We start from the raw sequence: 19,970 nt of genomic DNA, 5'->3' as shown, positions 1-19,970 counted from the left end.
CAACAATGGTTAGTTACATTGTACGTATATTCTATGAGAACTAGAACCAATTACCTATCAATGAGAATGTCTTATCAACTGAATTGCCTTTATTATCAAAGGAGTATATGCTTTACTTTTAATTACTATTCCCTCCGTCCCACATTAGGAGTCATGGTTTGACCGGACACGGGTTTTAAGAAATGTAAAGAAAAGTTGGTTGAAAAAGTTAGTGGAATGTGGGACTCACTTTTATATATTGATTTTATAATAAAATATGAGTGAAGTGAGTTAGTGGAATGTGGGACCTACTACTATTTATGGTAAAAATGAAGTGTGATTCTTAATTGGGGACGGACCGAAATGGAAAAAAGTGACTCCTAATGGGGGACGGAGGGAGTAATGAAGAGTGAACTTCATAACGAAGCTTCGTCTAAGAAAAGCAGTCCACTCGCCGGCGACTCCATTTCCACGAAATTTTAATTTCATAAATCACGACTAATTAAAATTAAGATAAATTTAATAATCAGAATAGGTAGGTGTGAACGGGGGAAAGCGAATAGGAAAACGACGATTTCGAAAGCCGTTACGCCATGGATGACATCGAAGCACACATCACTATAGTCTGCAGCAGCCACCATATAGTCACCGGAATGCTACAACCGCCCAAACACCTCGACCATAAAGCAAACTCCGAGTTCGAGAACTCACATTTCCTGCGGCTGCGCTCCACCACCGCCGATCATTTTTCGAGGAGAGTTGGATTTTTCAGGTGAATTCTTCATAATCACGACCGTGTTGCTTGTTAATTAGGTTGTGCGGGTTTGATTGATGTTGGAATCTACTTACTTGATGCACAGCTCACTTTTAGAGCCTAGGAAGGAGAGAGCACTGAAACGAATGAATCGATATATTTTCGTAAACATGTCTGTTTGTAAGTAACATTGGGGATTCTGAGGAGTTGTTATTAGTTGGAGAGAAGCATGATCTGGAGTGAGCGTAAAGTCACTATGATATTGGGTTAGCAACTTATCAATATAATAGATGCCTGCAGGGGAATTTTTTTGCCTGAGTACGTGTTTTCTGTAGTAATAGCTTTGTCTATATGTGTTTTGGTTCGTTGCATTAGTTTTGTATTATGTTCTTATGCGTTGATGTTCTCGTAGTTGATTGATTCTAATACGTACAAAGTAAAATTTAGTTACTTAGAATGGCTGGAGAGACACCGGTTTCCTTATAAATATAGCAGCCCTTCTGTAGAACCTAGTTGAATTAATGAAAAATTATGTGAAAACGCATGTGGACCGTGGAGCAGAATTTCCTCCTAACTGAAACATCATTTCTGGTGATTCCTGCTTTGCGTGAACATTTGATCAAGCATGTCCACTGACATAATGCATAGATACTTCTCAATGTTGGGAAGCTAAGTATTTCTGAAATAAAATTAGTCTGATGCATTTTCAAGAGGTAGTTATGAATTGAGAATACTTTAGACGATGATCAGCATTGGATATTTGCTTACCTAGAGTTCGATTCTAGAATTGCTTGTTTTGCAGCAGTTACACACTTACACCGCCTGGTACTGTGAGAGTGAGAAAATACTGGGATTTGCTAAATTTACATTCATTAGACATAGATTCTATTAAAGGACCTTAATCTTCAAATGGTTGCATTGCTATCAAGTGTTTGTTTTCTTGTAATGAATTTCCCACGATTTGTGGGTAAAATTGGGATATTCACTACAAGGCTTAAGTTCATTTTCGGTAGAACATTTTCCAAATTTATTTACACCAAGAATGGTATTTTAGCCTGATTTCCCTAAACTTCTTATGGCATATGATTATCAAACCTGATCAGTTTTATGTAATATATGTGCTCCAGTATCTTTTAGGTACACGGTTGCAAAAAGAGCTGCTTTCAAATGGGCTGGGGAAGCATCTATAAGAGACGCTTGAAAGTTTTCAAGCTAGCTGTTGTAATCTACATGGATTATAAGGTCGTAGTGCTTCTATTTTGCTGTCATTGTATAAGTGAATTGTGTGTTACAGTGAACAGAACTTAATGTTCTTTGTTGGACTGCTGAATGACAATGATGCCCATCTCTTCCCCTTTTTCTTATGGGTTTTTAATATGCAGGCCCTGCAAGTGAGAGAGAAATGGACAAAGAGTTCAAAGAGGGATGAGCTTTGGGAGAAGGCTCATGAATATAACGCTAAGCGTGTTCTTAAATTGATAGTTAAGCTGGAAGGAATATGGGTGAAACTAGGACAGTACCTATCTACAAGAGCTGATGTACTCCCCCCAGCCTATATACACCATCTCAAGCAGCTGCAGGACTCTCTCCCCCCTCGCCCGTTAGAAGAGGTAATTAATTTATTGTAATATCGAAGCATTTTTAAGAAATCTGAAATGGAAATCTCGTGATGTTGTAGCATAGCATCTAGGCGGTAACATCTGGAAAAAGTATATAAATATAAAACATATAATTATTGCTATATGTTGATATATATATAAAAATCATTAATAAACATGCTCATAGTATGGCTTATGTCTCCATGGTTACTATATTTTTGAACCTTTTGATATGGCTATTATAAGGACTCCATCACCACTAATGCACTCAAATGTGATTCGGAAACTTTAAGTCATATTACCTCTGTGGAAGATATTCCAATTTTCCTTGTTTTGATTGGCTTTCTTTTTGGAAAATTATATTCCAATTGGAAGTTGGTATTATCATTATGATTAATTTATAATTACTATCTACTATTATTATCTTGAGATATGGTAATGATGCAGAATACAATTTGAGAATGATAATAAGATAGAAATGGGAAGGATAATAGAATCCTAATTAGGTAAGTTTGATAGGTGATCCCTTATGTAAGTTTAAGTAAAGGAACCTGATTAACGTAGGGAGATGGTGAATATACTATAATACAAATTGGATAACAAATGAGCTCCACACTTGTGAACCCAATGGAATGTCACGTTTTAATGTCCGAATTGCTCCTGCATATTCATGATGCAGGCTACTCTGTTAATACATAACAAGCTTCATCTGACATCTGAGCAGGTTTGCCAGATTATCTACCAAGAGCTGGGGAAATCGATGGACGCTCTCTTTTTGAATTTTGATAATATACCACTGGCTACAGCATCTGTAAGATTCCAATACTACAATGGAGCTTCTGATTTTTATATTTATGTTCAGATTGGAAGTGCTAATGAACTAGATCATAAACCTAATGTTTAAATTCCTTTTTGCTATGGTGCATTAGAAAATTCATAGTAGTGTGTAGATAAATGTCATTCAACATTATTAGGTATGTAAGCTTTTTATTAACATATGATGTACTGTCACTTTCGGCTTAGCATTCCTCTGTAAGATTTTCAATGTCACATTTACTGGCACCTGATTTTGATTGAAATCCATAATAGAGATTTTACGGAAAACTGTATATGATCAGTTGAAGTATCTTATAGTTTCTCATCAAGGTAGACCAAAAGATATATGATAAATGAAGTGTGCTTCTGCTAGATTGCACTTCCCTCTATTTACCACAAATACCTCAATAATTTTAAATTATTAAGATAACCGTCCCCTTCTCTTGGGATGCAAAACATATTTTTGGATGACTCCACTGCTTTCTCTATCTTTGTGCAGATAGCCCAAGTTCATAGGGCAACTCTGCGTGATGGACAGGACGTAGTTGTTAAAGTTCAACATGAGGGTATAAAAGAAGTCATATTGGAGGTTGTTTTGGGTTCACAAGATTGTTTTGTCTATGATGCACATGATATCAATGTCCTGAATTATTTGTTTTTATAGGATTTGAAAAATGCTAAGTCAATAGTTGATTGGATTGCCTGGGCAGAACCACAATATAACTTCAATCCCATGATAGATGAGTGGTGCAAAGAAGCTCCCAAGGAACTTGACTTTAACATTGAGGCTGGTATGCTAGTCATCATTCATTGGATGTGTTTTCATTTCGAATCCTTTGACATTTTCAGTGCTTTTCTTGGTTTTTGTAGAAAACACTCGGGAAGTTTCTAGGAATCTTGGCTGCAAAAGTAATTCTGATAATAACGACATGAATCGTGTGGATGTCTTGATTCCAGAAATTATTATGGTATACCTTTTTCTTATATCTCCAACCGAAGTTTTTAGCCTGTTATGATGGTTTGCCTATGGTCCTAGTTATATGTCAAAAAATTAATGACCGGATTGTATTAGACTATTTTAGTCAAATTGCTGTAGGACCAATATAAGATATGTGACCAATGTGAATCTGATTGGTTGTATCCGTCAAGTTCATGTGTCATGGTTTTTTTAAGAGAGACCTCTTTCCTACTTTCTTCCGTCTATTTGTGTTTACTTCTCAACCTGACGCTGCCTGCCTGAATTTGCATGAAGTACTTCTGAATTTTTGACATATCTCTGCAATGCTTAGACAAAGGCACACTCTTCAGGTGTATTTAACAAATTTGTTTGCTTTCTGCATGGGGAGATGACAAAATTCTGATTGCATATGTACCAGAATAAAACAATACCTTATGACTAGCTTTGAAGCATACCTGAAATTGTATCTGTGTATAATAAGGGCTCAACATCCACACAATGTTTTCCTAAGTTTGTATCCATATTACGTATTAATTTTAATTACAATAGAATCTACTTGGGGAAATTTTAACAAAAAAGGAAGGAAAAAAGAATTACTTGAGGGGAATCTGTGTGATGAAAACTTTCTACCCATACACCATTCAGATTTGCATTTTCCTGCATTGCCAATTTTCTTTTCTTACGTACATGGTAATTACATAATTGTTTCAATTTATGCTATGATGCAGTCAACTGAGAAAGTCCTAATCTTAGAGTATATGGATGGAGTACGATTAAATGACCCAGTAGCTCTGCAAGAAATGGGTGTTGATAAACAAAAACTGGTCGAGGAAATTACTCGTGCATATGCACATCAAATTTATGTTGATGGATTCTTCAATGGTGACCCTCACCCTGGTACCCTATATCTTGAATCTCAGTCTGGTTTGCTCTTTTAGTTTGTTAACAAACATACTGTATCATGGATCTTCATTTAATTGATGCAGGAAACTTCCTTGTCCGCAAGGCTCCCCCACATCGACCAATTTTGCTCGATTTTGGGCTTACAAAGAGGCTATCATCTTCTTTTAAACAAGCTTTAGCAAAAATGTTTCTAGCATCTGCCGAGGTTAGCCGCCTATCCTCCATGTTGCTTATGTTAACTGATCTACAAAATTTATCAAATTGATAACTTTTGATAGAATATGAAAACAACACCAATAGTAGAAGATCAGCTTGATAGGTCATCATGTAAGTGACTCTTCAATGCTTTGAGCCCATATCTGACCCAAATGTTTTAAGCCTATGATTCTTACATGTATATAAGCTCACTATTTTCTCTTTCATCCTAGAGTTAATATCATATGTAAACTTCTTTGGGCTTGTTAGGTCTTTCCCTTTCCAGGTCACTCAATGCCATATTTACCTTCTATGGCTATGACCCACTGGTTTTTTCCATATCTAACTTTTTTGGGTTTAGATCTATCATAGATGATCTATGTATTGGTGTTTTTCTGGTCAAGAAAACTTATGTGCTACTACTTGCAGGGTGATCATGTGTCTCTTTTATCTTCGTTGGAAGAAATGGGACTTAGGTTGAGATTGGATGTACCCGAACAAGTGATGAGAATAGCAAATGTCATCTTCCGCACTTCAACTCCATCAAATGAAGCCGCTGCTGTAAGAGGGACATATTCATTTCAATATAATTAATCATTAGTTTGTACTCAGTTGATTCTGCTATTTGGTGAAGCTAACAATGAAAGATTTAGCTCGGAGAAGAGATAATGATATCAAGTTCTATCAAGCGAAAATGAAGCTCAATGCGAAACAAGCCAAACGATTCAATCCTGTAAGTCCGAACAATCTCCTTGTTTATGATGTTATTAACCAAAAACCTCCCCCGCCCTTACGAAACACCAAACAAAAGTATTTTTATCGGTGGATTCATATAAATATATTCAGATTGAAGCTTTTCCAGGAGATATCGTTATATTCAGCAGAGTTATTAATCTTCTAAGAGGTAACAGATAATTTTTTGAGTACCCAATTCTTCAATTTGGCATAAATTTCTACAAATTATGTACTCCAGGTCTTTCATCAACAATGGGTCTTCGTGTAAGTTACGTGGATATTATGAGACCATTTGCAGAATCTGTTTTACAATGGTAAGCTGTGATCTTATGGTTTTCTGTATTCTTGGATGATCGTTCCCCTTACTTGTAGAAAACTTGTTTCAGCAATGTGAACAAAGGGCCATCAGCTAATCCAAACTGGATGCACGACACTCCTATTCTTTCTCATGTTGAAAGTAAGCTTCGCAAGCTCTTAATTGAGCTTGGGAATGCTGATAAAGTACTTGGAATCCAGGTAGACCATTACTGCAGAATAAGTATGAAAGCCTGTTTCTTTGCAAAGAACATGCCAATGTTTTTATTGCTTTGTCTCCATTTGATCGATTAAAGAGGTTTTGGTTATTCAAGTCTTCAAGATAAAAAAGACTACAGTAAAATGCATCACAAAGGTGATATTGTTGATATTCACAAATGCATTTCGTCATTCCCAAATTATGTTGGAATCCCATGCCACTTGGAAATGTAATCTCGTCAAGGTTAATATTGGCAGGTTAAGTGCGGTTATTTTTGGTACAAATAAGTCTAGACATACATCTGTCCTTTACCGCATTAAATTAATTCCTTTTGGCATCTCATAGTGTATTTATCAAGTGATAGATCTCGTGCCCTTATTTTATTAGAAAGCTACTTGTTTTTGCTCTATATTAATAGTTGTTATGACCTCTCTGAGTTCTACTGATCTTCACTGAGCTGCCTTAGGTGTGTGCCTATAAAGATGGAGAAGTAATCATTGACACTGCTGCCGGGATCCTTGGAAGATATGATCCTAGACCAGTTCAGCCTGATACTTTATTCCCTGTTTTCTCTGCATCAAAAGGAATCACGGCAGGAATGGTTCATTGGCTTGTTGATAAAGGGTATGCAAAAGTTGTTCGTGCTCTCTTATATTCATGTTGGCATGAGGGTGCTGGTCCACTAATGCAGCCATGGTTTGCCACTATTGATAGCTTATACTGATCCATGTCTTTCCTTGACTAGTTCCTTACTGTAAACCCCATTCAATAGATGCATCAATTCTTTGTTAAAATAATTGTTGCATGCTATACAACAAATTACTAGTATTCAGAATTGATTGGTCCTCAGACGTGATTTGACCGGAAATGAAGATTCAGTATTAACTGTTTAAAATTCATCTAGCAGGAAGTTGGACCTCGTGGACAAAGTTGAAAATATTTGGCCAAAATTTGGATCAAATGGAAAAGACAAGATAAAGGTAATATTTTAGATGTATGCTAGTTTTTCATATGATCATGACAGATCTATAATCTGTTTGGAAATGACCTAATAATCAAAATAATATATTGGGCTAGTGAAGTGCAGTTCTTAACTCCAAGATTGTATTAGACTACAGTAATAATCTAACTGGCTCTGACTTGTTTCCTTTTTCAGTTCTTATCTTTGAATTTTGTTGTTGGAATTGTTCAAATATTTTTTATTTGTTCTATTAGGTTCATCATGTGCTTAATCACACATCTGGTTTGCAAAATGCCATGAGCAGTGTAACACGCGAAAATCCTCTACTTCTGACTGATTGGGATGAATGTTTAACTTGCATCACAAAAACGGTGCCAGAGACTGAACCGGGAGCTCAGCAGTTGTATCATTACTTGTCTTTTGGCTGGTTATGTGGCGGTATTATTGAGGTAAGTATATACTTATTCAACCTTGGAATGTGGTATAAATACTATAGCTTGTGGCTTGTGAGGTTTCGTTCCTTTTTATCTTTGCTCTTATGTCTTGATTGTCTGTGATATCAAGAGCAAAGACCTATTAACATTTCTATGTTCTACCAATTCATTTTTCAATTTATCTGAAATTTAAAATTTGCAAAGATAGACTATTCCTACTTTTTGAGGAAATTCGAGTAACAATTTGACGGAGAAGTGCTGTGTTAGTGTTATTGCTCTCCATCTATTTTTCATGAAAATCTGAAGAAAATGGTAAAACAATAGGGACATTGCCATACAAAATTGATTTTGCTGATACATGTTGCAACAAACTTTTAGGGATTGGTTATGTCAGTATAGGTAGTTCCTCAGCCCTCTCCTTCTATCTTCTGAATAGAACCCGAACCATGGCACAGAGAACGTTTCACTTCCTAGTTCCTTATTAATAATCTAATCATTTTCATGATACAGCATGCATCAAGGAAGAAGTTCCAGGAGATCCTTGAAGAAGCATTTATTCAACCTCTTAACATAAACGGCGAGCTATACATTGGAATTCCTCCAGGCATGTTTTGACTCTTCATAAATTATGTCTTCTGTTCATGCCTACCTTGAACTTGCTAGTAAATGCCAATCCATCCATTGAGTGGTGTTCGTTGATCCTTTATGGAAATTGTGTAAGAATGAGAAGACAGGATTAGAGTACTACTTTCCAAAGCTTGTGTTGTTAAATATCATTGATGATGATAGTGTTTTTATTCTTACCAAACCACATCCTCCTCCTATCAGAAATTTACCAAGCATTTTTTAGTTACTAAGCCAGATGTATTTGAATAAAGAAAAACTGAGACTCCAGTCGATAAGTGAAAATCGAGTACTTTAATAGTTGGATCAAGTTCGAATGGTTTCGGACTCCTGTCAGTTTATAGGTTGGAGAGGAAGGATGATATCATATTTCTCCATACTGTCCTTCTTTTCAACTTCTTATATCTGACAATGCGATTTATTTAAACTAGGTGTGGAGTCTCGACTTGCCACTCTCACATCTGATATGGAAGACATCAAGAGACTCTCTGAGATCACCCAACGGCTAGATATTCCAGCCAGCTTCCAGTCCCAAATACAAGACGCATCTGAGATTGCCTCTGCGCTTCCTGCTTTTTTTAACACTCTTTTTGCACGCCGTGCCATCATACCTGCTGCCAACGCACACTGCTCAGCTCGTGCTCTTGCACGCTACTATGCAGCTCTCGTGGATCAGGGTGCCGTTCCACCACCACATGCTTCTCCTGCCCAACCCAAACTGGGGAGCCACCCACACATTCCCAAATTCACAACTCCAAAATCCACCAAAAAACGAAAAGATGCGTTGAAGAAGGATAGCCGGACTAAATACACTAAGGTTCCTACTGATGATGCTAGCAGCAGCAGCAGTTCTGTAGCTAGAGGTGAACATGGCAATGGCCAAACAACTGCTAAACTTTTTACCAACAGCAGAATCCATGATGCATTCGTGGGAGCTGGGGAATACGAGAAGTTGACACTTCCTGGTGGGCAGTTTGGTCTCGGTTTCAAAAGATCTTACTCAGAGGACGGTAAGCTGATCGGCTTCGGGCATTCTGGAATCGGTGGATCAACAGGCTATTGTGACATTGACAACAGATTCTCCATTGGTATAACGTTGAACAAGTTGAACATGGGAGGCGTGACTGCCAAAATCATGCAGTTAGTCTGCTCGGAACTCAATATACCACTGCCAGCAGATTTTTACAGATTTTCAGAGGGGCTAGGTGATGATGACTCAAATGTAGTACCTTTGATTAGTTGATACATATGTCTAAATTAGAGTCGAATTACTTGCTCATTTAAGCTACCCAACGTGTAATATTCACATATATTAGTAATTATTTTGGTATCCCATATTGGCCATTTTCTCAGCCTCCATTTACATAATGATATCATTGATATGGGGAGAAAAAGCTTATCTTCCCAAACAATAAAGTCATAGGTATGTGAATATAAGATAAATATTTTCTATTTTTTGACAAATGGCTGATGCAGCAGGCATTATATTTCCCACAATATACATGATCAAAACAGATACTCCCTCCGTCCCACATTTGTAGTAACATTTAATTATGGCACGGGTTTTAAGAAATTGGTGGAGTGTGTAATTAATGAAATGAGATGATGAAGTGTGTAATAAATGAAGTGAGTTGGTTGAAAGTGGGTCCCTCTTTGACTTTTTGGTTTTTTATTTTTGTTTTGATTATTTTAATATAGATAATGGCATTTGGATGTAATTTTAGTGAATAATGGGATAAAATTTTATGTGCAAATATGGTAAATTCTAAATGTTACTCCAAATGTGGGACGGACTTTTATGGCAAAATGTTACTACAAATCTGGGACGGAGGGGGTATATAAATTAGACTTGGAATTACTGAATTACATATTTGACTAACACAAGTGTAATGCTTTAATATATGGGTCATATTTTTTGTTTACTAGTAGCGTCTCCGCATCGCCTTGTCAACACTCAACACTGAGGTTAATAATCTCTTTTCAAATTGTTCTTCTACTTGGCTCGTAGGCGGCGACGTATTCTGAGATGACCAAATCTCCCTGCACCCGGAGACGATCCCTCGAAAACAATTGGTAAGTAGCCCGTTGCGCCTTCATATCGCTTCTGGATCTGCATATTGACAACAGTAGGTTCATCAAGAACGGGGAAGTCATGCATATATAAGACAGTATATGATACCAGTTCGAGCTTGAATGCAGATATTAGACTGACAAGTTTTTGAGGTACCTGAATAATTTGCTCGTTGCTTCGTAAGCAGTTCCTACCTACTATGCAAACAGTGCCACCAGATCCTCCACCGGTAATTTTTGCACCATACAAAGTTCCCTCACCCTCCCTAGAATGTTTGCTGTGCTGCATTTCTTGCACTAGCTGGACCAGCCTGTCTGTCCCGTCTGAGCCGAGTCCACAAGCACTGTAGCTATAGTGGCACTGTTTAGCAGATCAACACCACAATCAGCAGCAGTTATGAAGACATAATTCGACTGAAAGTTATAGTCAGATAATCAAAGAGAACATATGCATTGACATTGAATGTCTAGCATGCTTAAAGACAAGAATTCGAACGAGAACATCCAGTGGCATAAAATATAAAGGTACCTGATACAATAATTCTCCTAGAGCAATCAACTGGTCATCTGAAGTTGCAGATGTTAGTAATGCTTTGAAGGCCTGCATTCAAACAAAAACCCTCGTATTACTAAAGGTCAAGATGATTAATACGAGATATTTCCACACCATAACTCACATATGGTAGATTATAAGTAGGCCATATCTCATGTAATTACCAACAATGAATTCTATACACATTGTTTTTATACGACAGACATAATAAACTAGGATCGGAGAAGGTTTACCCAGAGTGTTGTGTTCAAGGAGACCTTTAATTTTACTTTACCTTGACGCGGAAATTTTCGTATATAGGATGCCTGGTGGCTGCTCTAACTCCATAATTTCTCTTTGTATCAACGACTGTGACCGGATCATTATGGTCAGCATAATTCCCCAAGAAAGCTTCACCGAGTATTTTGTCAGGAAGTTGATTAACATAGAGAGCTTCGTATCTGATATCAACAGACCAAAATGATAAACTGGTTAGATATGACAAGAACAGCCTCATCATTCAACACAGAGAGAAGGGAGAAAGAAACGCATATAGAAAGTTCAAGAAGGGGCAGAGTGATTTGGAGGACACCGATTATATTATGGGAGATGAGTGGATAGGCCTATTGTTTACCTATGCGGTGACAAGTTGCATAAGTAGTCCAAGGAAGCCTCAGTTTCGAGTAGTTCGATTCCATCTTCTTCCAGATCATCCGACGTCACACCATTTGCAGTGGACTGTGATAGCAATTCTGCAGCCACGGATTTAATAATTTTTCGACCCATGAATGCTCCTATTCTGACAGATCCATAATCAGCACCACCAACACTGCCAAATGATACACCCGTTCAGTAAGACTCGCACACAGACCAACATTAGTTAAAACATTTCATTGCCAACAAATTACTTTAAGGTGACAAACAGCATAATTCTCTATCAAATCAATTACCTGTGCCGGATTCCGGAATCAATTCCCCAAAACCTTATATGACTAGGAATGTCCACGAGACCTAATACCTCAGCAGGCTGCAAAAAACAGTCAAGTAGCAACTAAATATTTTTCTTTATAAACTATTGCTACTAGAGAAGATACATTAATCCCCATGAATCAGGTCAAATACCTGACAAACCATGGCCAGAAGTTTGTTAGCTTCACCGCACGCAGAAGCCATCTGATCCATGACACCGCACGGAGCTCCAACTACATGATTTTCCACCTTCCCATGACAAAAAATGGGAGTGTGAGGATTGCAAAATTATGAAAGTTAAAATGTGTCTTGGTGACTGTGCCTGTGATGTTCACATATCAAAATTTAAACCTTTTGGCAGAGTAAAGCAAGCTGTCTTGGCTCGATATTCAATCCTGACAAGCACAGATCTCAACAGTGTTAACATATACAGATTATAAGGGCAAAAAGCAGCAGAATCATGGGCGGAGTGTTGATTGCTAAGTGAACGAAATCAACTATTTCTTCTCTAGTTGATAATGTAGTCTTAGATATTCACTTCATATTTTTCTGAAAAAGATTTTTTTTCAAGATATAACTCGGTAAAGTCTAGTACAGAAAAAATAAATAAAAAAAGAGATTACATATAACTCATGATGAAATATTACTAAAATGTCATATTTACACGAGCGCGCACACATACATCATAGTGTCGCCTCCTACCATATTCTAATGACTAAGTCCAACTAGTTCAGATAAAGCCTAAGTGTGATCAGTGAATGGATATTAAGAGAAGCCAGCTAATGATAAGATATAACTGAGAACGGTGAGCACCATGAGAAGCGGCAATTGCAGACATGGTAGCTACCTCCACAGCTGCAGAAGAAGAGACACCTTTGCCTTCTGGTACAGCAGAGGATACCTAAAGGATTGATCATGTTACAATTCAAAGTAAATGACAGGTATCACCAGAGCATATAAAAACACAACTAGCAAGGATTTATCATCCCATATACACGAACATGTCCAGTGAGAGTTAAATGCAGTGGAAATATATACATATTATGAGGTAGATTTTATGATGGAAAATTGTGCCAGCAGCACTCTAGGAGTATGATAATTAATGTGTTGAGCAGTTGCAGCTTAAATACAAATTCGAGGTAGACATTGGGAATTTGGGATTGGAAATTGAATTAGAATTCACGAGTATGATAATTTTGTGCTGAGCTTTGCAACTTCTGAAGTGCCTTATTTATTGTAACAGATAGAATCCTCACAAACATGAATTGTCAGATGAAATCCATATACCAATAAGACAATTAATGATTAAGATGAGAATAAGAGCAAGCAATCAACTCATACTAAAAGCAACACATACCAGAACACTGATACTATTCTCAAAGCGCACGCCCAGTTCTTTCATCAGCACAAGAATGGTCCCTGCAACATATGCTGCCCATCTAGGTCCATAATATAGTGAGTTTATTATATAAGAGATAATCTAAAAGAAGATAAAAGCATATAGTATAAAACCTTTGGGATGGATCCCGACCAAAGAAACTTCTGGCGTTTTCATATGACATTGGTTGCTCGCCATCCATAAAATCTGACAGATCCATATCAAATGTAGGACCACGATTGCTTAACTCTGATCCATATGATACCTGAACAGAGTAGGATTTAAAGAGTAAGCTATAGACATGAGTGTTGATGAAGACAAAAGAAAGGAAAAAACCAGACTTCTAGTGTTAAGCTACAAATGCTTTATCAATGAGCTCGTAGAACTTCAGAATGGTATTCACATACAATTTGAAGCACAGGAGTTGGCCCTTGTCCCTTAGCATTCTGTCGAGCCAGGGCATGCTTCCACAATCTCTGTTTAGATGGATGGCACGTTTGCACGGCAACATGGCAAGCTTCTCTTGTCGGCATCTATAGACATTTGAGGACAATCAGCAGAAATATCATAAAGGCAATCAGGCAGAAAAACTCTGGTAATAATAGTAGTTGCATTTCTTTTAAATTTTTGTGCATAAGAAAAAATGATGCAGATCTTTAAGAAGAATGATCCAATAGAACAATCTATAATACAAATTCAGTTTTCCTGGCTTCATGGTTATTGTAGTCTTGGGGAGGGGAAGGAGGGTCAGTGGTTGAAGTGTGGTTACGCACCTGAAGGACAAGGCTTCCAGAGTAGTCAGCGATTCCACCCATAACATCTAACCTTCCAGGTGCTCTTGCCACAAAAATGTCTTCCTACTCTCAATTTTAACAACCAAATGTGTTAGCTCAGGTACCAGTGCAGGATATAAGAACATGAAGAAACATGTAATTTCTGTCTACCAGATATATATGGATTAAATCTGAAGTACAAAGCATGGATTCAGAAAATACCTCCCAGTTAAAGAGACCTGCAGCAGCTTTTCGTTCCCTCTTTTGGAGCTTCTCAGTAATTCCAGAAACAAGTATAACATCAAGTTCTGATAGGCTCTTCAAGAAAGTCATGGTATCTGAAAGACCCATACAATCTCCGTGAAGAATCTCAAAATCTTCTGGGTGTCTAATAAAAGTACACGAAAATGGTAATTTTGAAATCTGCTGATTGGAAAAGAATAACGAGGAGCATGAGGGAGAATGACTAACGATGGCTTGAAAATTGTATCTTCACTCATGAGAGCAGTAGGAGAACCAGTGCGGAGACCAAGTTCGTTTTCAGCATTTGCGTACCAATCTGGGATGCTAAGATCTCTGCCCGGAACCCTTTGCAATTGGTACCCAAGAACAATAGCATCGCGCAATCTCCGCGACCCGCTAAGCTAAACTCAAGCAAAAACGAGACAAAATCCACTTAGCAGTTCAACTTCATCAAAATACAGCATCTCTCGAATAAGAAAAGAAAAGGCTCACCTTGTCTGCTGCATAACTTCTACCAAACGCTGTATCTTGCAAAATTGTAGCTGCAACCTGGAATTTAACATTAAATCAGATTCATACAGTTCCATATATGTGTGTATGAAATAATGATAAAGAAGCAAGACCCAGTGATATTATATTCATTATTCTTTAGTACATGATTCATAGTTTCGTTCATAGACAAAAACTGCTTACCTCACCACCGTTTATGCCCCCCTCATAGCTCGGTTTTAAGCTAATAGCATGCTCTAGATATGGTCCCCAGTGTCCAGTTAATAGGTCCCTTCTTATCATCTCAACACCAGCTTGATAGAACTAAATAAGAAGGACTGAATTTTATCAAATCTGGTGGAGCTTAGGATACCCTTATTTCAGAAATAGTTACCAGGGTGTTATACAGCTGTACTGAGCTATGAGATAAAATGTTTCAAGCCCACACCATAAACAAAACTACCTCTAGCATATTTCTTAAAAAAGGTTCTTCATTGAAGTAGTCCCGGCGCACAAAGACAAATGGAATCTTGTATGCAAGGGCCTCACTAACTGTTCCATATCCAATTTTGCCTGAAATATTTTAAAAGAATTACAGGTTTATGCAACTTTACTTAAGCAACACATAAGATATGAACTGAAGTTATATGACTCACCAAGCATGCAATCAGATGCTGCTATCAAGTCAGGAGTGTATGCATCTTTTGCAAGTTTCACAAAATTTGGAGGAAGTTCGAGACTCTCAGATGCACCACAGACCTGAACTAATCAATATTTCACCCTTGATTCTGGAACCCAATTTACATTAAAAAATCCTTGAAATTTGGGTAAATAGCAAAAATAAGATACCAGACAAAGCCAACCGCTAGGCAGGAACTCCTCCTTTAAATTCCAACCCGAGGGCTGCAAATAGTCACCGTGCAATATTATTTAAATGAATGCAAACCAAATAGGGAGAGGTAAACGGTATGCATGAGTAAAATGGTTGGTAAGGTACCTGTCCACCAAAGTTGAGAATGACAGTCTTCACATCCTCCCCAATCCCAAGTTCTTTCCGGATCTGGAATAGTTTAGAGAATATGAATGCGTAAAATGGTTTATCTGTTAACCATTAATCTAGTCACAAGTTCAAAGATAAAAATCTTTTGTTTACCTCCTCACGGGGCTTGTGCAACCTCCTCACAACCAATGGTACATCAATTGCATCACGAAATGCAGGCACTGTAGTAAAACAATGGATATGAGATGGAGAAAATAAGTTCAATTCTCAAGCAGTTACTCACGGAATGGGAAGGACACACGGAAAAAAAGGAAAAAATAAGATAATGAGTTTAGTGTTGGTGTACTTGGACAGTATCCCGGGAGACGGATAAGAAATTCACAATGCGAATAGTCCTCAGCAATCTGGATCACCCAATTTAAGATAGATTAAAAACAGAGCAATAGAAACCAATATGCAGATAATACATAAAGAAGGGTAGTCACCTAAAGTAGAGTGTAATTATCTAATAAGTAACACACCATAGATTGTGATTTAGCATTGAGATTCACATAAAGCAATGCAATTACAACAGTTTGAGAAACACCAAATTCCCCCAATAGAAAACACGATATGAAGGAAAAATTTTCACCACGAAAAACAATAAAAACTAAAACCTAAGCCTAGACAGCATATGTCCTTGAATCTTCTCACTTTATTTCATTCCATCCCAAGAGTAGCTCATGCTTTCAAATACTAAATATTAATCTTTAAGATTTACTAACAGCTATTTTGACACTTCATCAAAACTCATACCTCCTCACTCAGAACACGGGCATGACCAAGCAGTGTGCTAGACAGTACTAGATATATCATGCAAAATTTACGAGGCTGAAAACTGATGGCCCCAAACAGCTATTGCTCACAGATTTACCAGAAGTAGTATGCTGTGAATCTTCAATTATTACCAACACCAAATTTAAAAAGACAGGTCTGGCACATAAAGTCATATTCATAAAAAAGCTTTGCTACAGTTACCTGCCAAACTATGGTCCGGTGGTGATGACCAGCAGCCATTACATATTCAGCATAGATGAAGTCCCAACTGCCAACAAAATTTTCAAGAACCACAGCTTAATTTCAATAAGAGAATGAATGTGGCTTTAAGGGAATCCAGCCCAGGATGTGGTTATGTAAAAAAATACTATAACTACAGGAATATGTAAATCATGACAGGGAATTTGTGAGCATCTTTTGCAATTCATAGGCAATATTAACAGCAAGGGGTCAACAGTATTTCCAGCCACAGCATACACATGCAACCAAGAGATGGAGACATTACCTAAAATTGGTGACACAAACAGAGCGTATGCCAGCATCAGCTGCTGCTCTGCAAGCAACTGGAACGACATCTGAAACCTACACGTAGACATATATGGAGGATATATAGGTAAAAACAAACAGATCTCATTTGAAACAAATCCGCCACATATTCAAGATTGAAATCCCTCGGACATCATAAAATTTTCCCCCCTCCAATTATGTGTTAAAACAGAAAGATGGCCTTCTTAAGCAGGACTACAGGAGAGTTTAATATGATGTCAATTCAATTCATTCTTGAATCTTTACCAATGGTAATAGTGAATGATTATATATTGATGTATACCATGTAATGAAATAGATCAGATTTTATATATAAAGGTGTCTAAGGTATGAACATTACCACAATGTCTGCCTTGATGGATTTCAGCCACTCTACTTCTGTAGCTAAAATAGTCTCACGAGGTACTACAGCCGTCTCAGAATACTGAAAAATCAATACAGCAACAAGAATTTAACATGAAGCATGATAATTATGTCATGAACTCTGCAAAGTGATAAGCAATACCTTTTCCAAAGATGCAAGGCGATCAACTGTCAGTGCATCTGCTTGAACAGCTCCACAATCTAAGAGCACCTGTATAACAAAACAGTTGATATCATCAGAACTAAAGACTCATGAGCTACTTCCTAATTATAAGCTAATCATCATGAACATTGCAGAAGGGTAAACATACCTTCCGTAGAAAGAGGCGAGGAGACTGTATTTCAGTTGTGAAAACATAATCTGGTGCACCAGTGACCACATGAACATCATGCCCGGCAAGAATGAGATGTCGAGCAACCTATAGAAGAAAAATGCAAATTCATAGTACACTCAAGATTGAGGTGAATCCATCACATTCCTACTCCAAGTGGAATAGAAATTCTAGAGGAGCACAATACAACTATGCAACTTATTGCATGCCCTCTAAGAAACAGGAAGGTTGAAGATAAACTGATAAAAGAAACAGGCGACCTTTCCAAGGATACAAGAAAATCGGTTATACGTGCATATTTTGAGGAGCATAAAGAAAAAAGAGATTGAATTAAGCATATACTCCACCCATCCCATTCAAGATACCCACCTTTCCTTTTTAATTTGTCTCAACCAAGATGGCATCTTTCCATAGCCAGAATAGAATTTGTCTCTTCTTCTCTCTTCTCATTAAAATATTCACCTACCATCTTTTTCTCTCCACTCTATTACATTCAACAACTCAGCCTAAAATGTCATAGAAGATGCCCGAAATGGGACAGAGCGCAGATTGATTTGCACTAGAAACTGACATAATAATGTTCAACACTTAATAATCATCTATCTGCCTAGAGATTTTACTTGCATGACCAAATTATCATTGAAATGCGCCAAACAGAAATACAGTAGTACAAATAAAATGAACAAGCAATTCCATCAAACTGGTGATTGTATTATTTCATAAGTACGCCAAAGTAGAGCAGAAAGATAGAGACCTCGACAACGCGGGTGGCATGGCCGAAACCATGGCCAGTGACATAATAGGCAAAAACTAGCGGAGGTTTGGCAGAATCGTGTGCAACCATCTCATAAACAGGAAGAATTTCCCCAATCTGAGGGAGGCTGATAAACAAAACCGAGAATCTGGGAATTGAATTGTGATTATAAATTTGAAAGAGAGAAAGAATTAGAGTCAAGTCAACAGAGTTGGATTGGATCGCGGTAGGATGCCACGTCAGCTTTCGTTGTCAGTCAGTCAGTCCCATCATTTTATCCAAAGTTTGTTGCTCTTGCTCCACTCCACTCCACAGAGGTTCTAAGTCTAACAATAAAGCTATTCGACCAAATTTTGTACAACCAAAAATTAGTTTATTTGAGAAAAAATATAATTTATTTATGTATTTAATTAAAAATTATAGACATACATATAGTATAAGAAACGTGCATAATATTATAGTATTTATGTATAATATTTTAAATTTTTTTGAATCATAAAATGTAATTAATGCATACTTTAATTCAAATTTGAAAAATAATAGAGAAATAATTTAAATATAAAAATAAAAAATTGAAAATAGGCCAAAAACTAATAAAGTGCTTTTAATTTGTTAACTAACTATATTTATTATTTTAATATTTAATTAACACATCAAAATTATTTAATCTTATTTTGGTTGTACAAAATTTAGTTGTTTATCATTACTCTCTGCATAAACTGAAATTGAAATTGAAATTTTATCAAATCATCGATTTTAGGGTATACGCATTTGATATTGCACAGTAGTTGTAAATTGTTGAATCATTGTTTATTTGAAGAAAATATGACCTAAGTGTTTAAGTAAGAAATAAAGGCGAATTAAAGATTTATTAGAAATGACTACTCAACTTAAATATAAATTCATAACTGAATATACCCTAATGCAAATTAGACATTATTTATTTGTACTATATGATTATGACAATGTAATGTGACACACTTGGAAAATCTTAAATGAGGAAATTGAAATCCAGAATTTTGAGCTCGGCCCTATTTAAGTTGAGCCCAGTCCACCCGGGATTTTGATGCAGTACTAATTTTTGTGTTTGTTTGATACTACCAAATTGCAGCAATTTATCAAAAATAATTTGTCGTCATGAATTATCACACCAAGATATATACTCATATACGCTATGTTAATTACTCCCTCTGTCCCGCTTCAGCAGTCCCATTGACTTTTCTACACTCGTTTT

The 19,970-nt window shown here is 37.0% G+C and overlaps 2 protein-coding genes across 3 annotated transcripts; one reads left to right on the top strand and one right to left on the bottom strand.

Moving 5' to 3' along the window:
- The first annotated feature begins 443 nt into the window (after positions 1-443).
- On the top strand, positions 444-9,823 carry LOC148929990 (uncharacterized). 2 transcript variants are annotated; one of them, XM_089067319.1, is made up of 19 exons: positions 444-751; positions 1,871-1,975; positions 2,116-2,343; positions 3,056-3,142; positions 3,647-3,736; positions 3,812-3,938; positions 4,018-4,115; positions 4,834-5,002; positions 5,092-5,213; positions 5,633-5,764; positions 5,838-5,936; positions 6,050-6,107; positions 6,177-6,252; positions 6,325-6,454; positions 6,919-7,076; positions 7,360-7,432; positions 7,668-7,862; positions 8,358-8,451; positions 8,903-9,823. In XM_089067319.1, exons 2-19 carry the CDS (start codon positions 1,901-1,903, stop codon positions 9,712-9,714), a joined length of 2,823 nt encoding a protein of 940 aa, XP_088923445.1. In that variant the 5' UTR covers positions 444-751; positions 1,871-1,900; the 3' UTR covers positions 9,715-9,823. The 2 variants fall into 2 exon arrangements, with proteins under 2 accessions (XP_088923445.1, XP_088923444.1); XM_089067318.1 differs by having other exon boundaries at positions 1,861-1,975.
- A 389-nt stretch (positions 9,824-10,212) lies between these two features.
- LOC148929989 (L-arabinokinase-like) lies at positions 10,213-19,018 on the bottom strand. Its single transcript, XM_089067317.1, has 29 exons — positions 18,737-19,018; positions 17,962-18,069; positions 17,793-17,861; positions 17,628-17,711; positions 17,247-17,323; positions 16,943-17,009; positions 16,272-16,329; positions 16,079-16,146; positions 15,923-15,985; positions 15,775-15,828; positions 15,582-15,684; positions 15,389-15,498; positions 15,130-15,249; positions 14,929-14,985; positions 14,665-14,837; positions 14,416-14,581; positions 14,194-14,277; positions 13,828-13,953; positions 13,555-13,685; positions 13,400-13,481; positions 12,856-12,943; positions 12,394-12,437; positions 12,196-12,291; positions 12,024-12,100; positions 11,708-11,902; positions 11,369-11,534; positions 11,071-11,142; positions 10,699-10,902; positions 10,213-10,581 (listed from the first exon to the last, which is right to left on the bottom strand). The coding sequence occupies exons 1-29, from the start codon at positions 18,824-18,826 to the stop codon at positions 10,465-10,467; spliced, it is 2,949 nt and encodes a 982-aa protein (XP_088923443.1). The 5' UTR covers positions 18,827-19,018; the 3' UTR covers positions 10,213-10,464.
- Positions 19,019-19,970: the final 952 nt, after the last annotated feature.

The sequence above is a fragment of the Salvia hispanica genome, chromosome 3, assembly GCF_029641045.1.
Source record: "Salvia hispanica isolate PSC_SH4W2 chromosome 3, Shi_PSC_v1, whole genome shotgun sequence".
Classification (NCBI taxonomy): domain Eukaryota; kingdom Viridiplantae; phylum Streptophyta; class Magnoliopsida; order Lamiales; family Lamiaceae; genus Salvia; species Salvia hispanica.
This window is presented reverse-complemented; position numbering and strand designations above follow the sequence as displayed.